The 27,114-nt window shown below is 37.6% G+C and overlaps 1 protein-coding gene across 9 annotated transcripts in view; it reads right to left on the bottom strand.

The window, feature by feature from the left end:
• The window catches only part of LOC107039642 (ephrin type-B receptor 1-B), a 70,223-nt gene extending 54,762 nt beyond the window's left edge, over positions 1-15,461 (bottom strand). For all 9 annotated transcript variants that reach the window (XM_015259377.1, XM_015259381.1, XM_015259380.1 and 6 more), the window contains exons 1-2: positions 14,821-15,461; positions 1,463-1,542 (exon numbers count right to left, since the gene is read on the bottom strand). In XM_015259377.1, coding sequence (XP_015114863.1) covers positions 1,463-1,542; positions 14,821-14,899 — 159 coding nt within the window. In that variant the 5' untranslated portion in view covers positions 14,900-15,461. The remainder of the gene's footprint in view (positions 1-1,462; positions 1,543-14,820) is intronic.
• Positions 15,462-27,114: the final 11,653 nt, after the last annotated feature.

The following is a 27,114-nucleotide window of genomic DNA, read 5'->3' as shown; positions in this document are numbered from 1 at the left end:
GAGAGGGAGCGAGTGAGGGAGGGAGGGAGGGAGTGAGGGAAGGTTGATTTAAACCTGTCTGGCGGCCTGCTGGGTGCTTAACAACTGAAAAACAAACATGGCGCCCAGGAGTACTGGCCAGCGGGAGCCCACGTATGCGCACATCATCCAATGAAAGAGAAGAGAGAGGATCATAACTCGCGCTTCTGGGTGATATCCTGCGGCGGGAGTCGAGGGAAAAAGAATTTTCTGACGAGTGTCTTCCTACTTATTGTTTCTATCGTTGTTGATTAATTTTTCGTCATTCTCACACACAAAACGGTAGCGCATTCCCTCGATTTTTCGGAACGGGGGGGNAAAACGGTAGCGCATTCCCTCGATTTTTCGGAACAGGGGGGAGGGGGGAAATTAGTGGGGGATGCTGAGAGGATGAAAAAGTGGTGAGAAAATGGAGAGGAAAAAGGAAGAGTCCCGACAATTCTTAATTTCTAGGCGACAATTTTTAATTGAAACTCCACTGAGGTGTCTAAGTACGAAATGCTCAATCAAGAAGAAACTGATAAATTGCCTGAAAAATTACTGTCGAGGGAATGTTACAACTGTGGTGTGGGTAGCTGAGAGATAGGGGGATTGCATGTTCCTTCAATGATGGAAGACAAAAATTGACTCAATGCATTGTTCCATTAATCTGCGTCGAATGTCTGAGATAGAGCGAAAATCTCATCACTCATTCGATGAATTATTCAAGAATATTGGAAGAGAAGGCAGACGGTATTCTGCTGGAAATTGTCTAAAAAGACTGGAACTAAATCGATTGGATGCAAACTCAGGAGTTGGGATGAGAATTGATTAGAATATAATTGAAGTTTTTTTTTTGGTGAGGCTCCTACTGTTTTACACTTACACAAGCCTCTATGAGAATACGTTGACTTTCTTTGTAACAAAAAAAAAAATGCTAAAATGGCAAATGCTATAATTTTCAGCGCAAATGTGAGTCTGAGTGTCGGAGTCTTGAGTGTTCTACATCCATGAAGATCAGGAGAGTCATGGACTTGATAAGGATCAAGCTTGTAAGGGTCACGAGGGTCAAAATACCGACAATATTAATAAAGGGACGAGTAACTGGAAATCACGGTGCCACTTGCCGGTCTAATCGTTTGAATATCGCGTGGAAATCATGACAATCAATGAAAACTAAAGATAAATTCAGTAGCGAAGTGGTAAATCGGTACAAGTCAATTTTGACTATTCACCAGTTTTCAATGAATATCTCGGAATCTAAGGGAGATAGAAAAATTTTTCTTACAACCTTTTTTGTAGAGCCGACTGAGTGCTACAATAAATGTAATCACGAAAATTTCGCTATCACTCATGAAGATGCTACGGGAGTCTGGAAAAGTGAGGCCCCTCGGAGCTTCCGACTGAGATGCTTCGGGGCCCTATCCCCCTAGTTCTTCAATATTACTGTCCATGCAAAACTTACCCCAGGTGTTGTAGCTTGAGGTCCATAAGGATACTTCGTCCAATCCAGAATTTCCTCGTTGGTTGTGTCCAGTAAAACGACTGAAAAATAAAAATAAAAAAATTGAATTTGCATAAATAGAGAAACGCCGGGAGAATTTGATGAAATTTAAAATTCCTCATTAACTCTTTAAACCCTCATTCTCAAAATGGTAGTCCGTTTGTATTCGAAACAGGTAGGCGGAGGGTAGAGAAGCGTGAATAGAGGAAAAAAGAGAAAAGTAAAACAAAGTGGTAAGCTCTGCACCTAGTACGTGGGACAGCAGTCAGCAACACGTATGTACGTTAATATTGTGATGTGGAGGGGGCTATTTTCTTTTTTTCCTTTTTTTTCTACACGATGTTGGGCGGAGTAGAGACGCGCGGGCGCAAGAAAATGGTTTCGGTTTGGGGTGGAGTGTGACAGACGACGCCGCAAGCAAGGTTTGGTCTCTGCGTATCGACCGGTTGCACCAACGGCTGCTGGATTCAACCGAATCTAGCTTGCAACACAAAAATTCTCATTTATTTTACGAAAAACAAGTGGGTAATTGATATTGTCTTGATACGGTGTAGTTATTTTTGCTAATAAATTGGCAATATGCTTCCGAATGCGTCATCTTGTACAGCATTTTTTTTATTGCATACAAAATTTATTCTTTCATATTATTTCATTGAATTCGATGAAAAAAAAAAAAAAAAAAAAAAAAAAAAAAAAAAAAAAAAAAAAAAAAAAAAAAAAAAAAAAAAAAAAAAAAAAAAAAAAAAAAAAAAAAAAAAAAAAAAAAAAAAAAAAAAAAAAAAAAAAAAAAAAAAAAAAAAAAAAAAAAAAAAAAAAAAAAAAAAAAAAAAAAAAAAAAAAAAAAAAAAAAAAAAAAAAAAAAAAAAAAAAAAAAAAAAAAAAAAAAAAAAAAAAAAAAAAAAAAAAAAAAAAAAAAAAAAAAAAAAAAAAAAAAAAAAAAAAAAAAAAAAAAAAAAAAAAAAAAAAAAAAAAAAAAAAAAAAAAAAAAAAAAAAAAAAAAAAAAAAAAAAAAAAAAAAAAAAAAAAAAAAAAAAAAAAAAAAAAAAAAAAAAAAAAAAAAAAAAAAAAAAAAAAAAAAAAAAAAAAAAAAAAAAAAAAAAAAAAAAAAAAAAAAAAAAAAAAAAAAAAAAAAAAAAAAAAAAAAAAAAAAAAAAAAAAAAAAAAAAAAAAAAAAAAAAAAAAAAAAAAAAAAAAAAAAAAAAAAAAAAAAAAAAAAAAAAAAAATCTAAGAGAATTAGAATTTAGAGAGAAAAAATTTCCGCTTCACCCAGCCGGGAATCGAACCCGGGTCTCCCGGATAAAGGAGATATCTTCTTCAATTCATTGTGTTTGATCCTCAACTTGATCCAATTATCATCATTTAATTATTAGTATAATTATCCTCATTATCTTTTTTTTTATACAACCGATTTGTCTTCTTACGGTGCTATTGCTCTCGCCAACTCTTTGCCACTTTATGGCCTGTCATTTTTGTCTTAATCACATGGTATTTACTTTGAGAGCTACATTTTCTGTTTCGTTCTATAACGATCGGGTGAAATCCCTTCGAACTTTGGTTGACACCGTGGCTTGAATGTCATCTCTGTTGTCTTTATTGTCTTTATTATCTTCAGACTTCCATGAAATTGCATTGGAAACCATTTTTTCATGCACAATTGAATGATTTTGAAGCATCATATTTGAAGAAACCATTGGCAAGCTCCTGGGAGATTCATGAAAAATTCACCAAAATGTAAAAATCATTATAAAAATCAGTCCATCAATTCACTGACGAATAATTCAAGAAAAACCTTAGACGCCAACATACACACGACCCAAAAATTGCATTATCGGACTTTTTAGATCATAATGGCTCGATATAACACAAAAAAAACCGAAACTTAAATTTGAACGATTATAAGGCTTCCATTCGGAAGCGAAAAAGAAAAAAAAAACGGACAAGAGACCAAATTCTTTCATTACACACGCTAGATTGAATTCATCAGAAATGATAATTCGGAAAGATGGACAGATATATGTTGGCTAGGTTGAAATAAGAATGTCGTTAAAATAGTTGCCGGTCAAGCAGTGTCTCCTATGAACTGGAAAATATGTGGACAGCTGCAGAAGATCCTCAAACGAGTCGTTTTCTCACACACATCTACGAATTCAAAGATATCTCTCGAGAAATCGTGGATTTTTTAATCAAGATAAAGTTCGTTATCAAGAGACAAACGTACATCATCCTGTCTAGACATATCCCGAGTCGACTTTCCATAATATATTCTCAAACTGCGTGGAACCTTGGCATCTTTACATTACAGATACGTGATCATTAGGGGTTTGAGGAAAAAGCCTGGTGAAAGCCATTGAAATGACACTGGATAATTCTTACGTATTAAATTTCATCTGGGATGTGCGTAGAAAGTATCAGTATCATAAAAATTGATAAAATGAAAATTCTGTGATGAACTCGATGCTCAGACGATGACATTTGCCGGACAAAAGGAAATTTTCGGGATTTATTATTCGGAAAATTTTAGCGATTCAGTTTCCGATCTGTTCGGCGAAATAAAATTGTGAGAAATATTGTCATGCCTTCGTCTTTAACAATATTTTATACATTTCTTCTTATTTCACGTCTACCTGATGCACCACGCACTTGGGAGTGAGTTCGTATATACGAGTGAATTTGAATTTTAAATTTGGAGCGTGTTCCAGGGTGCGACGGTATGCATAGTCTGTTTTTCAGGTTCTATACTCGAAACCTCCTACCTTTCACGTATACAACACACCTTAACAACTCCATCTATGTCGCTCTTCTTAACGTAGTACTGAGGCTGATGTGACGTGGCAACAACTTTACAAAACACAACCCCATCATGACATACAGGTTACCTTGTCCGGGTCCGTTAGCAGGTACCTTCGCATTTTACAACTTTTGCCTTCTCTATCTCTCTCCCGCTGTCTCTCCCTCTCTCTCTGTCTCTTCGCCCTCGAGGAATTTAGCGGATCGATACTCTCAAAATCACTATCGTGTTAGCATCGGGTTTCACGTAACAGGACGACTTGGTGAACTCTAAATTCTCAATGCGGTTTTCGAGAGGCGATGAAAAAATCAGTCACAATGTGTCACTTCTTCGTGTAATTTGATTTTATATCGAGTCCTGTGAGTCGAGTTCACTAAGCCCCCCCCCCAGACTTTTAAACTATGAGAAGAAGCCGAGTATCTTATTGATTTTCAAATCATTCGAACAAAAAATCAATGGAATATTTGATTTTATATCGAGTCCTGTGAGTCGAGTTGACTAAGCCCCCCCTCAGACTTTCAAACTATGAGAAGAAGCCGAGTATCTTATTGATTTTCAGATCATTCGAACAAAAAATCAATGGAATATTTGATTTTTCAATGACAAGATTTCCTGAAATTTCAGCGGAAATTCAGTCACAATGTATTACTTCTTCGAGTAATTTGATTTTATATCGACTCATCTATGAGTCGAGTTGACTAAGCCCCCCTCCCCCCAGACTTTTCATATGTGAGAAGAAGCCGAGTATTTTATTGATTTTCAGATCATTCGAACAAAAAATCAATGGAATATTTGATTTTATATCGAGTCCTGTGAGTTGAGTTGACTAAGCCCCTCCCCCCCAGACTTTTAAACTATGAGAAGAAGCCGAGTATCTTTTTGATTTTCAGATTATTCGAACAAAAAATCAATGGAATATTTGATTTTTCAATGACAAGATTTCCTGAAATTTCAGCAGAAATTCCCAATGTATTACTTCTTCGAGTAATTTGATTTTATATCGAGTCTTCTGCAGATCGAGTTGGCTAAGGCACTAATTATTCTTTTTTAAATATACATAATCGACCTTCAATCTGTGAGAAATCTCATTCCAATAGCCCGCGACTTAAAACTCGTAATAGTCTCCCCTTAAAACCTCAATTTTTTTCGTAAAAAATCCCACCAACAAATTTCAACTGACAATACGATTTGTTTGATCACTGAAAAACCAGTCCACCCAATTGATTTACATGCACAGATACTCATTTCGGATTCTTACATACTCCCGGGAACACTCCAATGGTCTTTTTTTGTGACTCCTCTACGTTTGCGTTAGCGATGAGACGGTTAACGAGCGGTAACATTTATATCTTCCATCGTACATGAGGAACATCATACTGAACTGTATTTGGGTGGAGTAAGAGGTGGAAAGAAAAGAGATTGTGCTGGAGTGTGGAAGGCCCCTGAGGTTTGATATACACCTGCTCGTAAGAATACTACCCTTTTCATCAACTGTCATAAACAAAGCGGAATTTTGAAGCAGTCTCAAATATCTCGCTCGAAGCTGATTGCGGAGCGCTCAGTGAATTTATGGACGTCCACTGATCGTATTTTATACGTCATTAAATCGACTAACGCATTCATATTCCCCTGGATTTCTATTTACTATTTATCAACTTTCCCACCGAAAGGAGGTAATTTTATCGCTAATGATCCCGAAAATCCAACGCTGATTTTTCTTTTTTTGGAAGACTACAGGAATCTTTACTTGAATATTCAAGAAATTAACTGATTTGTCAATAAAGAATTCTACAGAAATTTCATGTAACTTTGTCGTTGTTAAAAATCTCAAGTTTTTTCACTTGGAATTTCAAGAGCAATTTTCTAACAGTGAAATAATCCGCGTTGGCCATCACAGCTACTATATTCCTCCACTTCTCTATAAATTTCAAATAGCCATTTGCATACTATGAATATCAATATTTGGGGGTTGACTTGGAGCTTGAAGTATCTGAGAAAAACCCACAGTGAATATTCTCTCAGGCTATCATTAAACAGTTACAAGTATACGTTGTCGCGGGTAGTGTGGCCCGAAAGCTGGCGGCGAGAGAGAGAAAGAGAGAGGGCAGAGACTTGTCGTGGACACATCGTCGTTTCGCCCCACCATCACGCAATTGGTTGGAAGGAGACAGTAACCACCGACAAGGAGAAAACAAAAATAATGTAAATACTGAAATCCTGAAGTGACTAACAGAGACGAGGAGAGACCACCTACGTTCTGAGGATCCTTTGGCTTGACCTTCATGTAGACTATTTCATGTCACATTTGAAAATTTACAAGTAAATACGACGCAGGCAATGTTTCAAATTACAGACAAAAATGAGAGGGACAGAGAGGAAAAAAAAAACCGTCATTACCATTACAACCCACGAACAATGTGTCACCGAAACCTCAGAGCCACTTTTGCGTGGAAAAAATTAAGAGAATTATCATAATGATGATTATCGCTATCTCCAGGATGATCATCATCATCATCATAATTATCGTCGACATTATCGTCATCATGGATATACTCTGTCATTCATACCTCCAAATGACAAAACACCAACTGAGACTGAATAAATACGAGAGAAGTCATTAGTATTTTTTTAATCCTTTTTATCCTTCAAATTCCATCTTTTTTTGGCGACAATGGGTGCTGCAATAAAAGTTGAATGTCCCAAAATTTCGAAATGACTTCTTGGAACCCGTCCTTCCGGTCGATGGCCAATTCACGGGGATTTTTTACTGTTCCAATATGGAGAGGAAATAAAATTCGCCAAATTGAGGAATTCATGGAGATTTTATTTTTCAAAATATCTTCTTCTACGACACGTGAAAGAGTTATAACTTCTTTCATTCCATGTTTATTATCATCGTTTTCTTTCATGTCTCTACACATGTTTGGAGACAAACGCAGTGTCACTGCGTGAGACTTGAAAATATATATCAACATTTCTACTTTCGTCTCTCGTATTTTCCTGTAAACACCCACATAATCCCAACCTTTACGCGGAGATGTGTCAACTTTCTCTGGATACTTTTGTGAAATTGATGGTTAATTATAATCCTGTCGCCATCCTTGATATTTACTTTTCTCATTCAGAAATTTCAAAAGTCTAACGACCATTATAAAGAATAGACTCAGTTTCCGAGAAAGTTACTAACGTTGGAATGATTATGCGTAAATTCAAATATTCAAGTACCAAATATTTTTGGAGCAAATAGTACACTCGAATTATGAAGTCTGTGATTAAAAATTCAAGGGGGAGAAAGCTAAATATGCTCCAAATGAATAAATAAAATCTTTCGCCAAGTTTCAGCTCTCTTGCGCATTTTCAAAGCATTCGATTTTCCAATTTTTGTTGCAAATGGTGGGATTTCATAATTAATTTTCTTCTTCACTTAGAAAGACGGTTCATCATTTTCCGTGGCCATATATACAGTGTTGTTCATTAGGTATGACTGCGAGGGAAACTTGAAGGAAATTCATCACAGGAAGATACATTCCAGTTCTCTCTATCAGAATTTTACACTGCATTATCTTTGACAATTAATTTTCTCTTTCACTTAGAAGTGACGGTGGTTCATCATTTTCGGTGGCCATATATATGGCGTTACTCATTAAGTATGACTGCGAGGGAAACATGAAGAAGATTCATCTCAGGAAGATATATCCCAGTTCTCTCTATCGGGAGAAAAATAATCAGAAAGCATCTTAGACATGCCACATTCTAGGCGCATGCCCAGGATTTTTCCATCATTATTCCTCATTATTCATCTCCTTCTTTACTAAATTTGTCGACGGGATCGCGCCTCAGAGATGTGGTTTTCGTTGCTGAACCAAAAATGTTATTGTTCAGAGAGGAAATGCCCGCAACAGATGTCATGTTGTGCAGCATATTGCTGACATCCCGGGGATGACCGCTGCTTTTTCATCGATCGAGGCTCCTCCTCGGCCTGAGATAACTTTTGTGGGACCGACATCGGTCATCAAGTGGCGACAGAAGCCAGAGCGAAGGTCATTGGAGAAGGAGCCCGAGTCGGAAGTTGGTTTATTGGAGAGATCGTCTACCTGATACTATTCCTTCTTTCATCGCATTTTTTTTTCTCCACTTCTCAAACTGGAGCGGCAGATTTGCTCAACGTAAATTAGGTTTTGATAAACGTAAAATACGCTCTGTTCAGACGTAATTTACGTTTAGCAAAACGTAATTTACGTTTAGGATTTTCTACGTGAATGAATAAAAGTATTTAAGAATTCAATGAATTTCTAATTCAATCGGCCGTCCAACGGTTACACTTCACTAGTGGAATATCTAGACTTTTGAGGCTCGGAATTCCTAGCAGCAGCTGCTTCAACAAATACTCCACTCGACACAATTGTAATGGAATAGTTTTGTCAATCGAAATATCCTTCATCCGAAAGTTCAACAACCAATACATTTCAAAGAAGATTGATACCGCGCTCATCCCTCATTACGTATCCTGCTCAGCACACAATCACCTGAGTTTACACGGAAAAAGCCGCAGGAAAAGTAAAAGTAGGCATTCCGCGGGGCGTTGCTGTGTAACATACACTATCTAACCGTATGCGATCTAAGCAATAACAAAACTACATAGATGTTTGGTCGAGTTGAGTACCTTCAGGTGAACCGTTCCAGGCCTGCAATAATCGAGTGCATAAGAAAGCGCAAGGGGAAGGAAGAGGGAAAATTCATCGTGAACTCTGATGTTTCTTGCCAGTGAAAGGAAATATATTCGGGGATTTCTGCTGAGATTCTTATCAGAGTTCAATGTGACAGTCTCGTAATATTGAGATCCTTCGCCATCAGACAATCTGAATTCCGTGATTGACTCGGTCATTGATTGATTGAGGGGTTAAATTAGACATGAGACTCTGCACTGAGAGAAAAATCGACATAATATCACGAAAATCATTTCTTGAGCGAAAAACATGGCATACACATTTGATCAATTTGTGGTAGGTTTCAGACAAGAAATCGGTGCTCTTCGGGCTAAGGAGGAAGTTACTGAATGAAAAGATAATGTATTTTTTCGAAATGAGATAATATTCCTTAAAAGACGAGAATAGTTTGACAGAGGGAAAAGAAGATATTGCTTTCCTTCGAACTCAAAGCGATTGAGCGTAAGCGACGGTTAATTTTTTTAATATCTGGAGATTTTCCTCTGCATAAACTCTCTATTCATTCAATATGAAAGTCTCTGATTCATGATTCACTAAATCGAAGCTTTTAATATTTTTAGTCATTTTCTCATCTTCTGAGACGAAAAAAGCGATTTCTTGGGGCAAGAAATTCTCACTTTATCATGAAATGTTCATGTTCAAGTCATGAACACTTCACCGAAATCTGACATTGTCTGACACACTATCCGGAATTCTTATTCCAAGAAATTTATTCTCAAGCACTGTTAAAAATTCTCGTCTGAATTTTCCGTGCGAAATTCCGAAAATTTTTATCGTGTTCAAGTTCCACCGAAATTTTCGGAAATCTTATCACTGAAAATTCAGAATTTCATGGAAATATCAAACAGAATTGTAAATTTCTGTTCCATATTTCCCTGAAAATGAATAGAAAACCAGAAAATTCCAGTAAATATATTCTTGAATTTTCAGGACTGACACTGAATTCGATTTAGGGGGAAGAAATCATGAAATTTCAGATTTCGTTGAAAATTCAATGTAATTTGATACTGAATATTCATAGTAGATTGTAAATCCTAATAGATTAAGGAATTCTCGTCTTTGAGCCGCTTAAAAATTCAATGTAATTTGACACTGAATATAGACGTGATATTTCTCGCAAGAAATTAGTTTTGTGACATTACGACGATATTTCTCTCCCTGCCAATCCCTCGAAAATTCCAAGCTCTTCCACTTGAAATTTCCGGAGTAATTTAAAAAAAATTCAACTTTTCAGTGAAACCTGAAATTTCATTATTTTTTTCTCTTACAGTTGACGAAATTTCATTTTTTCAACCAGTGAGAGACGCGATATTTCTCGCAAGAAATTAGTTTCGTGACATTACGACGATATTTCTCTCCCTGCAAATCCCTCGAAAATTCTAAGCTCTTCCACTTGAAATTTCCGGAGTAATTTTCAAAAAATGTAAATTTTCAGTGAAACCTAAAATTTCATTATTTTTTTCTCCTACAGTTGACGAAATTTCATTTTTTCAACCAGTGAGAGACGCGATATTTCTCACAAGAAATTAGTTTCGTGACATTACGACGATATTTCTCTCCCTGCCAATCCCTCGAAAATTCCAAGCTCTTCCACTTGAAATTTCCGGAGTAATTTAAAAAAAATTCAACTTTTCAGTGAAACCTGAAATTTCATTATTTTTTTCTCTTACAGTTGACGAAATTTCATTTTTTCAACCAGTGAGAGACGCGATATTTCTCGCAAGAAATTAGTTTCGTGACATTACGACGATATTTCTCTCCCTGCCAATCCCTCGAAAATTCCAAGCTCTTCCACTAGAAATTTCCCGAGTAATTTTCAAACAGTAATACTTTTCCCCGTAATTGAACATATTACGAAATATTCACTTGTTTAAGATCGGACTCGCCGATGCTTTGTGGCCACATGACATGGATACACACAAAGACGCTGGCAAACTCCATTGGACTCCTGAGTGAAGGGAGGGGATCAGTGCAGTTTACCTGGATTGTAGGTATGCACGAGAGCGGTGGGCTAGTTGTGTGAGGGCATTCCTGCGGCGTTGCCGGGTCTTCTCGTTTATATCCAAGGAGAGGAAGAGATGCTGGAGAATGGGAAGGAGGTAGGCTGAGATGGGCTGAGAGAGAGGGAATGAGTGGAATGAGTGAGGAAGGGAGTCAGAGAATGGAAGAATACAGGAGGGGAAGGGCGGGGGGGGGGGGGAGGGGGGGGTTGGGAGNGACGAGGGCGAAGAAGCGTGGAGCTTTGAATATAGAAAGGTAAAAGGCGTAAAGATGGATAAACTCTAAGGGAGCAAGTAAGAGGATGGGATTAATCGGGGAGAAGCCAGCAGTGCTCGAGCTGGCCCACCAGGCGCATACTCACCGGTGAGGGAAAAGAGCATACCAAACGCCAGACAGAGCCACTATTGGAACGAGTCTTTCCACCTTCATGGAGGTAATCGAGTTTGCGACTGTCTTGGCTGAATCCTGACCACTTGACAATTGAGAATTCAATGTTTCCATTCAATGTCAAGAGTTGATTTTTTAAAATATTTTTCTCTTGCTTTGAATTTTTACCGGAAAAAAATTTCTCACATTCCGTGAATACCTCTTGGCTCTAGAGAGCGCTAACGAATTGAATTGGTTACAACTCTTGTCGGCTGAGTTTTATGGGGATGTTACTGGCTTAAATCTCGGTGAAATCTCACGCCCTAATTCACCATTTGAGTAATTTATCATTGGCGCACATTCTGGAGGTTCTTCGAGATGATAATTATGGAATGGTGTGATATTTCTGAGCGGTTAGGGCTGTGAATTGATGCCGTTTCGGTAATAAAATGTCCATCAGCGGGGGCTCCATTATCGGAAACCTTGGGGACGAGAAAAAGTGGTGATTATTTTAGCTTTCGCGAATATTCTCCGGGGTATTGAGACAGTTTCGGAATATATTCTCCATTTTGCGCCGGATTTTTTGGTAGCATTAAAACAAACATTTTAGAGTAGCTCTACCCTTACGGTAAATTCAAAGATTATTGAAAACTGCAAAAAAAATGCTGAAAACTCAATTAGATTCGGAATTCTAATTTTTTTGTCAATTTAATTATTGTTTTGGTTTTTCAAAGAAGAAATGTTTGAAAATCAGGTTTTAACCCAGTGTCTTGTGTGAAAATCAACATTTCCATTGTAATCAAAGATTAAAACCTTTTTTTTCTTTTCATTAGATGTGAAAAAATCAAGAATTTTTTTGACACCTTATAAAAAATAATCCACCGTTTTGCAAACAAGTGTTATTATTTATTTATAAGAGGGAAATGTTTGAAAAAATATCAATATTCTACGAAATTTAATTTAGATAATACTGACTGGGTATGAACCCAGAATTTTTTCAAATTTTTTCCATGCAATTTAGTTGGAAAATTTATAAACTGAAAATATCCAAAAGTACAGCGTAGCCCGACCGAGGGGTAGAGCTACTTTAAGCTACGATTGAATTAATTTGAAGCATGATATTCAAAGATATCCCCAAAATTCTGATTGTCAAAAAATAAAAAAATGTTGAAAATTTTAAATTTAACGATTAAATTTGGACGATTACAATGCTTCCATGCGGAAGCAAACAATAGGCGAATTAAGTCAATCGAGACAAGAATCATCGTTGGCTTCCTCTCAGCAGAAGGTACTGTAGACGGAAATAGGTTTGCTGAAATACTTAGGAAGTTGAAGACTACACCCCTAAAGTTTCGACAAATACATTACGCGTCGAGACTAAAGTTGGTGAAAAGTATCCTAATTAGTACGGAGTGCTCGAGGAAAAGTACTGAAGAGTGGTTTTCCGATAATTCCCCATGAATTCGAGAGATAAGCCATCATTTCCAATCAACGTTTTCACTCCGAAATCACATTATTGTTCTGTATTGAATTCGTAGACCGCATTTGGTGCTGTCACGCGATATTTCTCAACTAAAACTCGAAACAGGGAAAATGGAACACGTCTTCTGCTCAGAAACATGGGAATTTTCTGTCAAAAATATAATTTCATCAGTTCACTCACGTACTCCATAAAAAAAAAAACAAAGAAAACCTAATTTTTCGAGATTGCCCCGGAATATATAAGTGAATTGTGCATGAGAGTCGGAATGATGCTACCTAGAATTTCAACACAACAGCTCTAACGATTCACGACGTGCAGGTATATTTTCAAGAAAGCATCACGCGTAGTCATGAAGACCGACTCGGTCACGTATCTTACCCGGTATTTCCTAGTACGGACAAACCATTCTGGTTTAAAATAGAGTGCATTAGATAAATTGAGGTGAATTTCTGCTAATCCAGTTTCATTTCATCTTTTTCACATGTTGACACATTGCATGCACTCGAGTTTTCAGGAAGATTTATACATTTCAGGTTTACAATAATCTCAAAATGAAAATGACAAGCTCCTGCATTGAGACAAATTTAGTATCTTGTTGTTACGTTGTGTAGGCTAAACGCACAATTTTGCTTCCGAATGGAAGCCTTGGATTTCGGTGACTTTTCGATTGTCTAATTTTTATTGCAAATGGTTTAGAATGTTATGGAACGTGAAGAAATGATGTTTTTAGGGCCATGTCTGTGTGTATGTATCCGACAAATTGGGTTTTTGAAATTTTCAAAGCTCAACTCTCCAGTAGCTCCTGAGATATAACAACACTACAAAAACCAGGTGTCTGACAGCTGTCTGAATTTAACATGTCAAATGGTAGAAAACGTCTGAATCTTCAAAAGTGTCTGAAAATCTGACTGTCTGAAAATTTCAATCACCGTTTCTGTCTGAAAGTGATGGTAGACATTTTTGATGTCTAAAAATTTCAGTTATTTATTTTCAGATATTTTCTGTCCCTGAAATTCAGTTATTTATAAGCGATTCAAGCATTTCACTGTTAAGATATCTCACCTGATTCAGATGGCAAAGTCCATTCAAACATTAATTTTTAAGATATTTCTCATGTCTGAAATGTTGACTCATCCACTGCAAAAACTAGGTGTCTGACAACAATCTAAATTTAAGTTGGCAGATGGCAAAAAACATCTGAATCTTTAAAAGTGTCTGAAAATCTAACTGACGTCTGAAAATTTCAAACACCGCTTGTGTCTGAAACTGATGTCTGTATCTTAATTTCAGACATCTTGTTGTCTGAAATTGAAATAACTCCATTGATTCAGACACATTTTAATGTCTCAAAAGTGTCTACAAAATCGTCCCAAAAGTGTTTGAAAAGTGTCTACAAAAGTATCTGAAATTCAGACATTAGTTTCCGCAGTGGTCAAGTACTAAAATTTCTGCTCGTGTAAGAAAACATCTATCTACTTTCTTTTATTTGACAAAAAAGGGGAGGAGAATAGATTAAGCCCCGTTCGTAACACTACTTCCCCTCCGAAAAGTTACTTTTCGCACGCTCTCGAACTTTACGCACTAGTAACGCAATATACTATCACGTCACACCGTGCAGAAGTCGAGTTTGAAACACGCTGCGCTTATTGCACGGCGCGACATAAATTCATTATATTCATTATATTCACTTTGCTTTCATTGACGTCCGAAAGGTCGCCGCCCCGACTCCGCCTAAAGCACCTAAAAATTCTGGAATTCATAATCTCCTCATAATTGAAAGCGGTCCAATGAAGATTAATCGTCCGAAAAATAAAAAAACGGTTCCTCATTCTCGATGCATCAATCTACCTTCAATGAAGCTCTAGAGGCTGAGAGCGACAATCTAGCTATCATTCGTCATCGCTTTTAACCATTCAACTTGGCCACATTCTAATGAAAAAATATGGCATTTACCTTGTTCTGCTTTCATACAAGCGATAAGTGCAGCAACGATGACAGTAGCACAAGTTGCGATGACCCTCCACCCCGCCATATTATTCCCGGCAATTTCACAGGATTGAAGCCACAACTTTTGGGAATTCCAAATGCAAGAGGAAGACCAGTGGATAAAATTGGGTCTTCTCCCCCCGCTGGTCCTTTTGATGGATCAACGGGCTTCACTCATGCCTCCTCATCGTCCACTTCAGCTGCTGCTTTAGCAGTGTCTCAACACTGTTTTGGGACACCTTTATATTCCCACTGTCCATTGGCCATGTACCTAGGTACGACGGCTGCTTTTTCAAGTCCACGAGCATCTACCGCCCGCATATAGTAAATTTAATAAAATATTGAGCACTAATAACACAAAAAAAAAACACTTGAATGATGAGCGAAGTTGGATTCTGCGGGACTTTGAGGAATGAGCTGCCCTTTTCGAAGATTCTTTGTTTTTTTTTATTAGCGAAACGTGATACGTCGCATCCTCTTTCTCTTATCCGGTTTCTTTCTGTCAACTCTTTTCACATGAGCGATCTTTCTAAACTCCAATAGCGACGAAATTCTCCTTCCTCGCCTGCTATTTGGCATCTATCGGCTATTTCTACGCTGATTTTAGATCATTCTTCTTCTTTGGAGATCAGGTGGAGGCTGGAAAACAAAAAATAACAGAATATTAAACCTAACGTCCAGAATGTGTTGTGATGCTGCGAGACGCTCTACGAGACAATACTTTGGAGAGATGATGTCGGTCTCAATGAACATGGAAATCATTGCTCTCGTCTCATGACTCCTCTGATGACTCCGAGTCAATTTATCTCATCTCTATCTCAAGTTTTTCGTGCTTTTTAATGTAAAATCTCGGTTGTTGTCTCGGTTTGTCTCATATCGGTTTTCTACATGAGATGAGACAAATTGACTCGGAGTCATCACGAGAGGAGTCAACATTGCGTACTTCGAGACTGAGCCGACAGTAAAGATTTCCACGTTCACTGAGACCAAGATCACCTCTCCAAAGTTTTGTCTCGTGATGTCTCGTGAGATGTCTCGCAACATCACCAGAATGTACAGTAATTGAGAAACCATTACTAAAAAACCAAATGGTTTCAAAAAATTTCCAACAGGTGTTCGAAAGTTCAAATGACTCAACAAAAATCACGGTTCAGCATCACAGAACCCTGACAAATGTTCCATCAACCTCGATAATTCCAATTTCCCCATTCACTGGACAAAAAAGATGGAACGGTTAAGTATCATCTGCTGAATTATTCCACACCATTAAGTGGCTGTGGTCTCCCAATTTTGCCCCTATAATTCAAGGGCAAGGTTACACTAACATCTCTGAATTTTTCGCATGGCCAAATGATGATCGGCTGGCATCAGCCATTATGAGAGGTAGGAGAGACAGGTGAGAAGCATGGAGGAATATGGGGGGGAGAGATGAGGCATTAAAAGTTTGACGCTGTTCATGAGCCAAAGAAAAGAGGGAAAAAGAGGGCTACGAGAGAGGAAGAGAAACGAAAGGGGGAGATCATAGCGAGGCGTTGGTGGAAGCGTCCAAAAGGGGTTGAATCTCAGGATCAATACGACGCATTTACACCCTTCTCCGCCTCTGACGCCCAACTGTATCCTAGCTTGCTCTATCTCTCTTATTCTTCAGTATTTTCGTTTCACCTTCTTTTTCTTCATTCACCCCTATTTGACCGTGTCTTTCTCCCAGAGTGTTGCGCACACTCCGGGGAATTCACTGCGTGTAGATTCTTATGAGACAAACTGAAGTTGACGAAATATTTAGGTAACACGGCGGAATTTCGATTGTAATTATGATAAAGCTCTCATGTTATTTTGGTGAAATGAATAAATCGATTTGACCTCGTGTTGTAGCCTGAACAAGTGGGAAAATTTCCTAATCTTGCTGGTAAGTTGTTCGACCCTCGCCAAAAAAAAGTATCTCCGTTCTTGTTTCGGAATGTACTATTGTTTTTCCGACAAAGGAAACTTTGCTCTCGCCATATTTATCGAAAAGTAGAGTAGCTAGAGTAGCGGTTTTCAGAGAGTTTCGACCGCCCGGGGAATTTAATCTCCAATTAATTTAGTAGACGCCAATAATCAACTAATGCCGAAGGAATGTTTCCGTTCTGATGAACGAGTGATATGTGCAATGAAAAATCAAAGACATTGGGGACATTTCTCTGCAATTCCAATCGAAATAAAATTATATACAATGAAAAATGGATTAAACATAGGATGTTACACTGTTAGAAAATTATTCTTGAAATTTCAATGAAAAGATTTTGAAATTTTTGACAATCGCTCATTATGTTATTCACAATCTTTCATTTTGTTATTGAAAAATGAGCTTCAAAATTATCGGGTATTTCCCGAAAGCTTCATTGCAAACAAATGAGGGTGTCAAGTTTTGCAGGTTAAAAAATCCCGAGTGCTTGCGCGAGGAATTTTTCTGCAAAACTTGGGACGATGGTTTGTTTGCAGGGGAGCTTGAGGGAAATACCCGATTAATTTTGAATCTCGAATGGAACTACAATTTTCTGATCCACATGATAATGAAAATTCTAGATGTCATAATTGATGTGATAATTTAATCTGAAAAACCGAATTATCCCGAATTTTCAACCTGAATGACAGATTCCATGAACGGTTTAACCTCAAATTGAATTCAGTAGCGAAGTGGTAAACCGGTACAAGTCAATTTCGACTATTGACCAATTTTCAATGAATATCTCGGAATCTAAAGGAGATAGCAAAGTTTTTGTTATAACCTTTTTTGTAAAGCCGATTGAGAGCTACAACAAATGTAATTACAAAAATTTCGCTATCTCGCTTAGAGTCGTAAATATTCTTCAAAAACTCAACTGGGAGATGAGTCGACGTAAACCGTTTTACCGCTTCGATACTGAATTGAAATTCAGAATATCGAGAATTCAAGTGCAACTGCTGCTTAATTTTCAAAACATTTCCAACAGTGTATTCTCCACTTGGATCTAGAGTAGCTACCACTGGCTTCTTTCTTCAACCCTCCAAGAATACGGAAGCAATCTGAAGATGCATCCCCGAAATTGCGGATTTTAGGAAAGATGGTTGAAAAGGAGTGGTGCTAGTGTTGAACTTTCTTCCTCTGTGTTGCTTTAACTACACGAGTGGCATCGTGAAAAATTTAAGAAGTCCTCCCCCGCCCCCCCTCCACCCATTCACCTCCATTTCCGTACCTTTCTTCGTCATTGCTACGAGTCGGAGCCGCCACTTCTCGTTTCGAGAATCTCAGACGAGCTGAAAATGTGGGTAGTGCCTCTTTTCACTCAGGACGAGACCACTTTCTTTCGGTTTTTTTTTCCTCCTTACTTTTTTTTTCTGCTGGGGTAGCAATTGCCGAAAACATTGGTATCTCAACGTGAGCAAGACAAACAACATACGCGGAAAGAGGAAATTCCCTTGACGGGACAGGATTTCTTTTCTTTTTTCAGCGTCAAGTGAGGGCTCTTGGTTCCTTCTTCGTTCAGCTGAAGGTAAAGAGAACTGGAGGATGAGGCGCAAAGAGAAAAGAAGGACGGGGGAAAAAAGGGAGTATTGGTTGGGTGAAGGGCGGGTTTGGGCACCTTCTTCAGCGGGCAAAGACCTCCTCTTTGCAACTGTACGAGCTTGCAGAAATTTTTTTGTATGCCATGGACCCACTTCTACAACACTTCACATTGCTCCAGGGCGCTTGTGAAAAATTTGGAAGGAGCTCTCCTTTGGGGAACACTTCCACTTTTTTTTTTATCTCTATTCCTTACGATTTTTCTACCCTCTTCTTCAGGTAACACGAGTGGGCAATTTCTAATTATCACGACGTGAAAAAAAGAGGGGAAATATCGTCTTCATAAAATTCTTTAATTAGTGAAACTGGATGGAAAATAATGAGTGGAAATGTTGCGCAGGGGGAAAAACCTGTTTTTATGTTTGGGGAATTTAGAGAAAAAAATTCTAAGATTCAAGATCGAAAATATTATAGCCGAGGGGCTACTCCACTCGCAAAGTTCACATTTCGCGTTAAATCACCAAGTTCAAATTTCGCGTTAAATCGCGAAGTTTAAATTTCACGTTAAATTGCGAAGTTTAAATTTCACGTTAAATCGCAAAGTTCAAATTTCGCGTTAAATCACGAAGTTCACATTTCGCGTTAAATCGCAAAGTTCACATTTCGCGTTAAATCGCGAAGTTCACATTTTGCGTTAAATCGCGAAGTTCACATTTCGCGTTAAATCGTAAAGTTGACATTTCGCGTTGAATCGCAAAGTTAACACTTCGCGTTAAATCGCAAAGTTCACATTTCGCGTTAAATCGCCAAGTTCACATTTCGCGTTAAATCACAAAGTAGCCATGATTTCGGGAGTGAGTAGCTCTTCGATTATGTCACTAAGACTCAATGAGAAAATCATGCCATGAAAATAAAGAATTAAGTCCTTGTCGCCAAGCCACAAATACACTTTGAATAGAAAATGTATATTTCTCTTCCACAAAAAAAAATAAAAACAAATTCGGGGCAATTTGAGTCCATATAATTTTGGGCGTTCCCTCCCCCAGTCTCTGTACACCGGTGAAATAAATTTCAACGAACATGGCTTTAAATTTATCGAAAATAGAATGTGCCTCGTGGCTGTCTCGGGCTCCGCGGGTTTTTCTACGAGGGCGATAGCGTAGTTGATGAGGAACATCAAAAGAGGAAAGGAGAAAAAAAAAGATAGTTATAAACTATGTTTCCTGCGTGGGCGGCGGTGATCTTCGGGGCTAATAATTCGTCCCGGGTATGAAATTTGTTTCCTCTCTACCTTCCATCTTCTTTCACAAAAGAAGATGAAAAAAAAAACTCGAGTTTTCTCTGGTTTCTTCGATGGATTTACACGACTGAAATGATGAGACTAAGACACGGGGGATATCCCAGCCTTCCCATAAAATGGTGGCATTAAAATAAATTCACGGGACGAAGATCTTAAATTTACCAGAAATAGAATTTGTCTCAGGGGTTCATAACTTCATGATTTCATGCACTCGCATATTTATTTTCTTTGTTGTTCTTTATTCATTTCATTCAAATAATTTTCAACTCCCGCTGAAAACTCATGAATTTCATAACCATTTTTTGCCTAAATCCAATTCATTGTCACTCTCGTGAGAATGACTACCATATTTTCCATGAAATTTCAAAAAATTTCTAACAGTGCAATATTGGATTTTTATTGCATTCAGTGTCTCTCCATTCCAATCTCACCTATATGGCAACTTGAACTCATTGAAATACTTCAAACATTTTTCATTCACTTATACGAATAAACAAAGCACTTAGCGAAGTGAAACATTTCTTTATTCCAATGGAGGAATGATAAAACTCTTTCTCTCTAAGTATCGGGCTTTCAGCAGAAACAGTCGCCGTCGTTGCCGGGTAAATGGTATTACCGTGTTATAGCCCCTGTGACATTACGCAGAATTGTGCGTCCATATACGTACAGCACGTGACGAATTATATTGAACGTACGGTGGAATAGGATTGAACCGGAATCTCAACGTAAAAAATTAAACTGCCTTCATTGTACGGGTTTTTTTGCATGAGAATACGATTATTTAATCTCGATAATTATGCACGTGCGAGGTATTTTACCAACAATTATCTGAATTATTGGGCTCGATCTGATGTATCAATGAGCCTATTTACGTCGCGGTGTCGAGTTAGATTAAAATTTAAATTACTGATCAGGAGAAATGAAATACCGCATGTCAGTGGCGACAAAGTGTTGAGCAATCTTCGTTTCCTTCTGTCAAACTATTCTTGTCTTTTAAGGAATATCATCTCATTTCGAAAAAAGACATCACCTTTCATTCAGTAACTTCCTCCTTAGCACGAAGAGCCCCGACTTCTTGTCTAAAACCTACCATAAATCGATCAAATATCCACGCAATGTACGGCTAGTTGAAATTCCAAAAAACGAAATCACGAAAAATTATTCCAAAATTTTATACTGACAAGCTCGGGTCAGACCATGGCCTTCGCACGATGAATTCCCCAAACTATTCAATAACCGCCATAAAATTATCCTTTTCTCACATCACGTACGGATCACGATTAGTAATACGTCCTTACGGATGAGTACAGGTAGTAAGTTTCACAATAATGATGGCTATCTCCCCGAGTATCGGCCGAAAAGATATACCTGATGCTACCGCCTCTCTTCCGACCTCACTGCACAAGCCCATGAAACCGAGCGTTTATCCTTGCTAGTGTGAGTGCGCCAGGCAGATAGGACAGGCTAAAACTAAATTTGGCGGTCATTGATGTTAAATACCCCGGCAGAAATTTGCTCAGGACACACCGCAGGGTGAACCTGGACGGAATGATAACAACAGGCAAGGCCAGCAGAATAATACTGGTGACATTGTAAAATACTCGTCGGTAGATAGACTATGGAAAATCCAGAAATACAAATCCAACCTTTTCAATTATTTAGCCTCTTATTAGTGCATCCTCTTGGAACGAATAAATTGAACGAGGGACATTTGTAAAAGAGCAATTCTCGTTATTGCAAGGGGAAAACTATAGAGAAAACTTGATAACACATGAACAAGTACAAATAATGATGCAGAAATTCGCCAATCGTATCGGAAGATACATGTGATATTATTGGATAATGCGATTACTGAGGTTCTTAACCCTCGATCACTCGCGCTCAGCCGCCAGCCGTCATCCGTCGCACGGTCAACGGAGCGCCGCTGGGTTCAGCCGAGCGCGCTGTTGCCATCTTGGTGCTTACCGCTATGCGCGCATTTCAAGTGTGACAGTGAATGTAGCAACACTGCCGCACGCGCGGTCGACAAGCACCCGCGCCGGGCGGCGCGGCGCCGCCTTTTTTAACGAAACAAATTTCCCGAGAAAAAAAAACAGACAACGCTTAATGAAAGGATTGGGTAAATTGATACTATACCCACCTCCATTTATTTGACATAAAACTCAAATTTCTGGTAATTGTTTCTTATTGATTGTTGCCTTATGGATATTTGTGGAATGAATAAAAGTTGAAGAACCCAAATTTGACCGGAAGATTGGTCTGGGTTACGACGAATTAATTTCTCTCCTCCACAATTTAAGTTTAAGTTCATTACAATAAATTTAACGTTTTATAGAAAATTCAAAGGAATTCTCGGGTGTTCTAGAAATGTCAGAAATATTGAAGTGTTTTTTTTAATTGCCGGAATTCTCAAAAATTCTGGTATTTAAGTTAGTAGCGAAGTGGTAAAACGGTTTAAGTCGACTTATCTCCTTGTTGAGTTTTTGCGGAATATTTCGGCATCTAGTGGAGATAGTGAAATTTTCGTAAGTACATTTGTTGTAGCTCTCAATCGGCTCTACAGAAAAGGTTATACCTAAAATTTTACCATCTCCCTCAGATTCCGAGATATTTATTGAAAACTGGTCAATAGTCAAAATTAACTTGTACCGTTTTACCACTTCGCTACTGAATTTTCTCTCATTCTTCCCGAGCGAAGCCGCCCCACACATCAAGTTATTAATATTTTTTTCACTGAGTTAATTATGTCTTGAATAATAAATTTCGTCTCTTAAACCGTCTCATGTTTAATGAGTCATTTAAACTGGTCGCACAAGGCCATAAATAATAGTAGTGGGAGTCTAAAAACCTGAATGAATCAATCTTGAACACAAGTATTTATAATTAATTATTCCATCTTCATCCAGGCATAATGAAAATATTTCCACTTGTAAATGCCAGACCCTCAGTCTTCAACTTTTGAAAATGAATTTCGCTACGACCCGTCTAGCCTCAGTCTGAATTCAACATCCACTCTGAACTACGCACCAGTATGCACAGATACTGGCACCCACACAAATACACAAAAAAGCCCCTCATTTTCTTTTCTTGTACAGGTGAAGTCTGGGCTGGTTTATTTCACAACATAATTCCAACTAGTGAAAGTACCGCAAACACACAACCCGCCGGGGTCTGATCCATACACGTGACCTCTCCAGCAATAGAGCTAGCAAGTACACATGATGAAAATGTAACCGACAGCCAGCGTGGAGACGTGTCTACAACGCCAAGCAATTGAAACTTAAAAATGGAAAATACAGTCATTTGTCCGGCTATTCGATTAAAACTGACAACTGGATTTTTTTTTTGTTTGTGGAAAATTTCACTCATTACATACGCAAATAATGGAAATCTGTGAGAATGAGATCATTTGTTTCAATTGAGTGGGCAGAGTAAAAAATGATTCAATCGATTATGAGGCAATATTTCACCATCATCTAGTGGAGGGAATAAAAGGTTAAACTCATTTTGAGGGAGAAACTTGTTCATCGAAAAATTATTAACCATCGCTAAACTATGATTGATTTATTGCGAATGAGATAGGCATCGTATATATTCATCACTAGTCCTATTATCATTTATATCTGATTCAAAGGAAATATTGTTGAGTTGACCTTAAAGATTAGAAGTAGAAACTTGTTAATGTCAGAATGTTTTCTTTTCTCTTTAAATTCTGGATGTGTTTATTGAGTAAAAATATGTCGTTGTTTAATTCTTGTTGAGTGTTTGATGAACATTTCATTGGATGTCTTCTCAACTTCTGATTTACAGGGAATGCCATTCTAAGATGGCCTTGACGATTCTCAATATAAACTTCTCAATATGAAATTCTTTCCTTCTAAATTAAAGCATTTACGGCGTGATCAGGGGGGTCGAAAAAAAGTCAAAAAATTGATGATTATTTTTTATACATTCTGTGATTTTTTCAAAACTTACAAAATCCCAGATAGCCTAGGAGAATGGGTGACACACAGGCATTTTTCTAAAAAATGCATTTTAACACGGGCTCTTATGGGAATTCGGAAAAAAATTAATATTAAAAATAGAAAAAAAGTCGCCATTTTCCTGAAATTTCGCACTTGGGTAAAGTCACGAGTAAATCAGTGCTGCCAACTTGTACCTCGAACGGCACGACGTTGTCACTTTTTCTTTCGATACTAATTACTTTCCAATCATCCAAAAGACAAGTTAGAAAAATAAAAGAAGGTTTGAAATATGTGGGAAAAAATGGAAAAGTTATTAAGAAAATATTTCGCACACAAAAATGGTCGAAATGGATTGAAAATTTGTGATTGAAATATGGTTTTTTTGTTCAGCGATTGGTTTTTTGCGAGAGAACAACAGATTTCCCTCCGCATCGCCACTTACATGCCCACACCGCCATGAATACCTTAAGAATGATTCTCAAATTGAGAGCAAAATTCCATTTTGCCATTGAGATAAAATGAACAAGTTGAGAGACTGAGAATGCCACCTCTTTCCTGGCGAGCAATGGTCTGTACTATATCCCCTATTCGATGAGGAATCCCTCCTTTCATTTCCTCCCCGCTTTAGCCTGTTTAGCTATTTCCCTTCCGCCAACTTTTACCAAACAGCCACCTGGGAATGCATGGAGACCCAATGATAAGCTAATGGCCGACTTCACCACACCGGGAGATGATCGCTGATCTGTCACGCGATTCTCGGTACACCCGGTTCGTTCATCATTGTTTCGCCTGCGGTAACGACTATTCTTTCTCAATTTCCAATGCTTTTTAGTTAAATTGACATGAGTTTGAGTTTAATTGACATGGAAATACCATTCTCAATATTTTATGTATGAATTCAAGATCGTTAGAGTAAAACAGTCTCGCTCAACATCAATTTATGCTTCAAACATATGAAACTGAAACTGGCGAAAGCTTCGATTTAGGCGAGTCTGCACTGAGACAAAAAAGTACTTTTGACAGACAAGGCTCACTCGATACGAGATAATATTCTCTTGACAATTTTAAAAATCCGGATAAATAATTTCCTTCTCAGATGGAGAGAAAAAGTTTTCAAAGAGGATGAGATTCTCTTGTCTCGAGAGAATTTTTAAGCGTTCTCAAGACTTAAATGATGTCCTTAACATAAATTCATGTCGGTTGCTTTATATCTAGAATTTTTTTCTATTAGGATTTTGATTCAGTAGCGAAGTGGTAAAAGAAGAAGTCAATTTTGACTATTGACCAGTTTCCAATTGATATCTCAGAATCTATGGGAGGTGGCGAAATTTTTGTTATAACCTTTTTTGTGGAGCCGATTGAGTGCTGCAACAAATGTAATTACGAAGATTTCCCTATCTCCCTTAGATTCCGAGATATTGATTTAAAAATGGTCAATAGTCAAAATTGACTCATCTCCTTTTACCACTTCGCTACTGAGTTTTCTATGCACTTGAGTTGATAATGAAAGTGTTCGTTGTGCAATCGAAACGAGAATTCCTCAGTTGGAGATGATGAGTGATCAGATCGGAAAAGCGTGAATTTTCTCAATCCATTAAATTCCAGATATAACGCAAACTATATGAATTTATGGGAAGACTTGTGCTAACACTTGAAAATTTTCTAGGGACAAGAGGAGTTCATCCTGTTGAAAGACTTCTGTCTCTCAGTGTGAGCACAAAATTAATTATCAGGAGATTTCATGATTCTAGAAGTTGACAAGAGAATATTTTCTTGCATCAAGGAAATCATCTTCGTCAATAGTAATTTGTTCTCTTAGTGCAGGGGTGGTTAAACTTCTTCAAGTGCAAACGAATTTGCGAACTCCCCAGAAAAAAAAAGAGTTTACAAAGTTCTGAAACAATATGACAAGCTCCAGATAGTACCTCCGGAGTTTGTGCGCTTTCCAAGAAATTAATGAAACCAGAAAAATATAATTAACATTCACCCATCCAATTAATTAATGAACCAAGAATTATCAATGATTTCTTTATTTATTTTTTATTATCCAATTATTTTCAATAAATGTACAAATTCGTTCGCACTTGGAAGAAATTCGGACATTTGATTTTTTGACCCTTAAAAATTTCTCAAAAATTAAATCTTCTGCGGCGAATGTTTCGTCAGTTTCAGCTTCATTGAAAGCCCTCATGGCCAAATATTGAAACATCTTCAAATTCTCAAAGTTGAGGATGAGATAGTTGACAAGCTCTTAACGCTTTGTCAACATTCAGATCTAAGAGTGTCAACGCTCAAGATCAGCTGGGCGATGAAGACTCCCTCGGAGCTTGCTGTCATCAGCGCACACCCTTGTCACCCAGAAACTCATCAAGAATCCATTAGGAAGTGTTTTCTGAATTCCGAAATGTATAAATAAGTTCGAAGAGCTCTTGATTCTCGACTCATTTCATTCTCTTAACGGTTCACGTTGAATATTCGGATGTTATCGGTGTCGGTATGGTCACCTGCTTCGATACAGCTGTGTGAAATTGGAGTCGAAGTTTGATAAAACGATTTTTTTTCTTATAGTATCGATTGTACTCAGTGATTACCGGAATATACCACATTCATTTTCGTTTGTACCCCGCACCCCTAGACGTAAGGAGTGCGGGAAAAATCGTGCAGCGTCGGAAATAAAGGTACGGAAAAAATTTTCATGAGCAAGGATTCAGCATGAATACTACTTGTATGTACTATATTTTTCCATTTCATTTATCAACCCCTTCAATACTTTACCCCCACCTACAATCTTAAATGTATGAGGGACGTCAGGAAAACATACAGATAGCTTCTAAATCGTTAGTACTCGTTTGTACCAACGAAAATTATTCATTATTATTATTATTATTATTATTATTATTATTATTATCATCATCATCATCAAATCACCTGGTTCCATTTTTATCAACCATAAAATCATCGGAATGGATTCCACATGTAGTTCGTGAAGTTTTGATGTGGGTACAAACGTCTCATCTTCCGTACTTCCACTCCGATCGCTGTACAAATGGAACAATTTACTGTACATGATAATGAGACCAAGTACAAACCATTGGGAGCTTCAAAAACAGTCGTAGATTATTCAGAAAAATGGTACAAACGTTTTTCTGAATTTTATTGGTAAAAAAATAATTTAATTTATCTTGTATAGGGTGTAGGAAGTGGAAAAATGAAATTCTGAGCCGTCCATCTTCCTATAGGGAACCCAAATTTGGTTTTAAGGCTCTATCTCTTATAGTTTCCGAGATAATCGCGAAAAACGAAATGCCCAAGAAAAAATAATTTAATTTACCTTGTAGAGGGTGTAGGGAGTGGAAAAACGCAATTCTGAGCCGTCCATCTGCCTTTAGGGAACCCAAATTTCCTCAGGAATCGAATGGCGTTAGTTTTAAGGCGCTATCTCTAATAGTTTCCGAGATAATCGCGAAAAACGA

This window comes from Diachasma alloeum, unplaced genomic scaffold (genome assembly GCF_001412515.2).
Source record: "Diachasma alloeum isolate Michigan unplaced genomic scaffold, Dall2.0 Dall_scaffold_00302, whole genome shotgun sequence".
NCBI classification, from domain to species: domain Eukaryota; kingdom Metazoa; phylum Arthropoda; class Insecta; order Hymenoptera; family Braconidae; genus Diachasma; species Diachasma alloeum.
The sequence above is the reverse complement of the archived record's forward strand: the minus strand, read 5'-3'. Positions and strand labels throughout refer to the sequence as shown.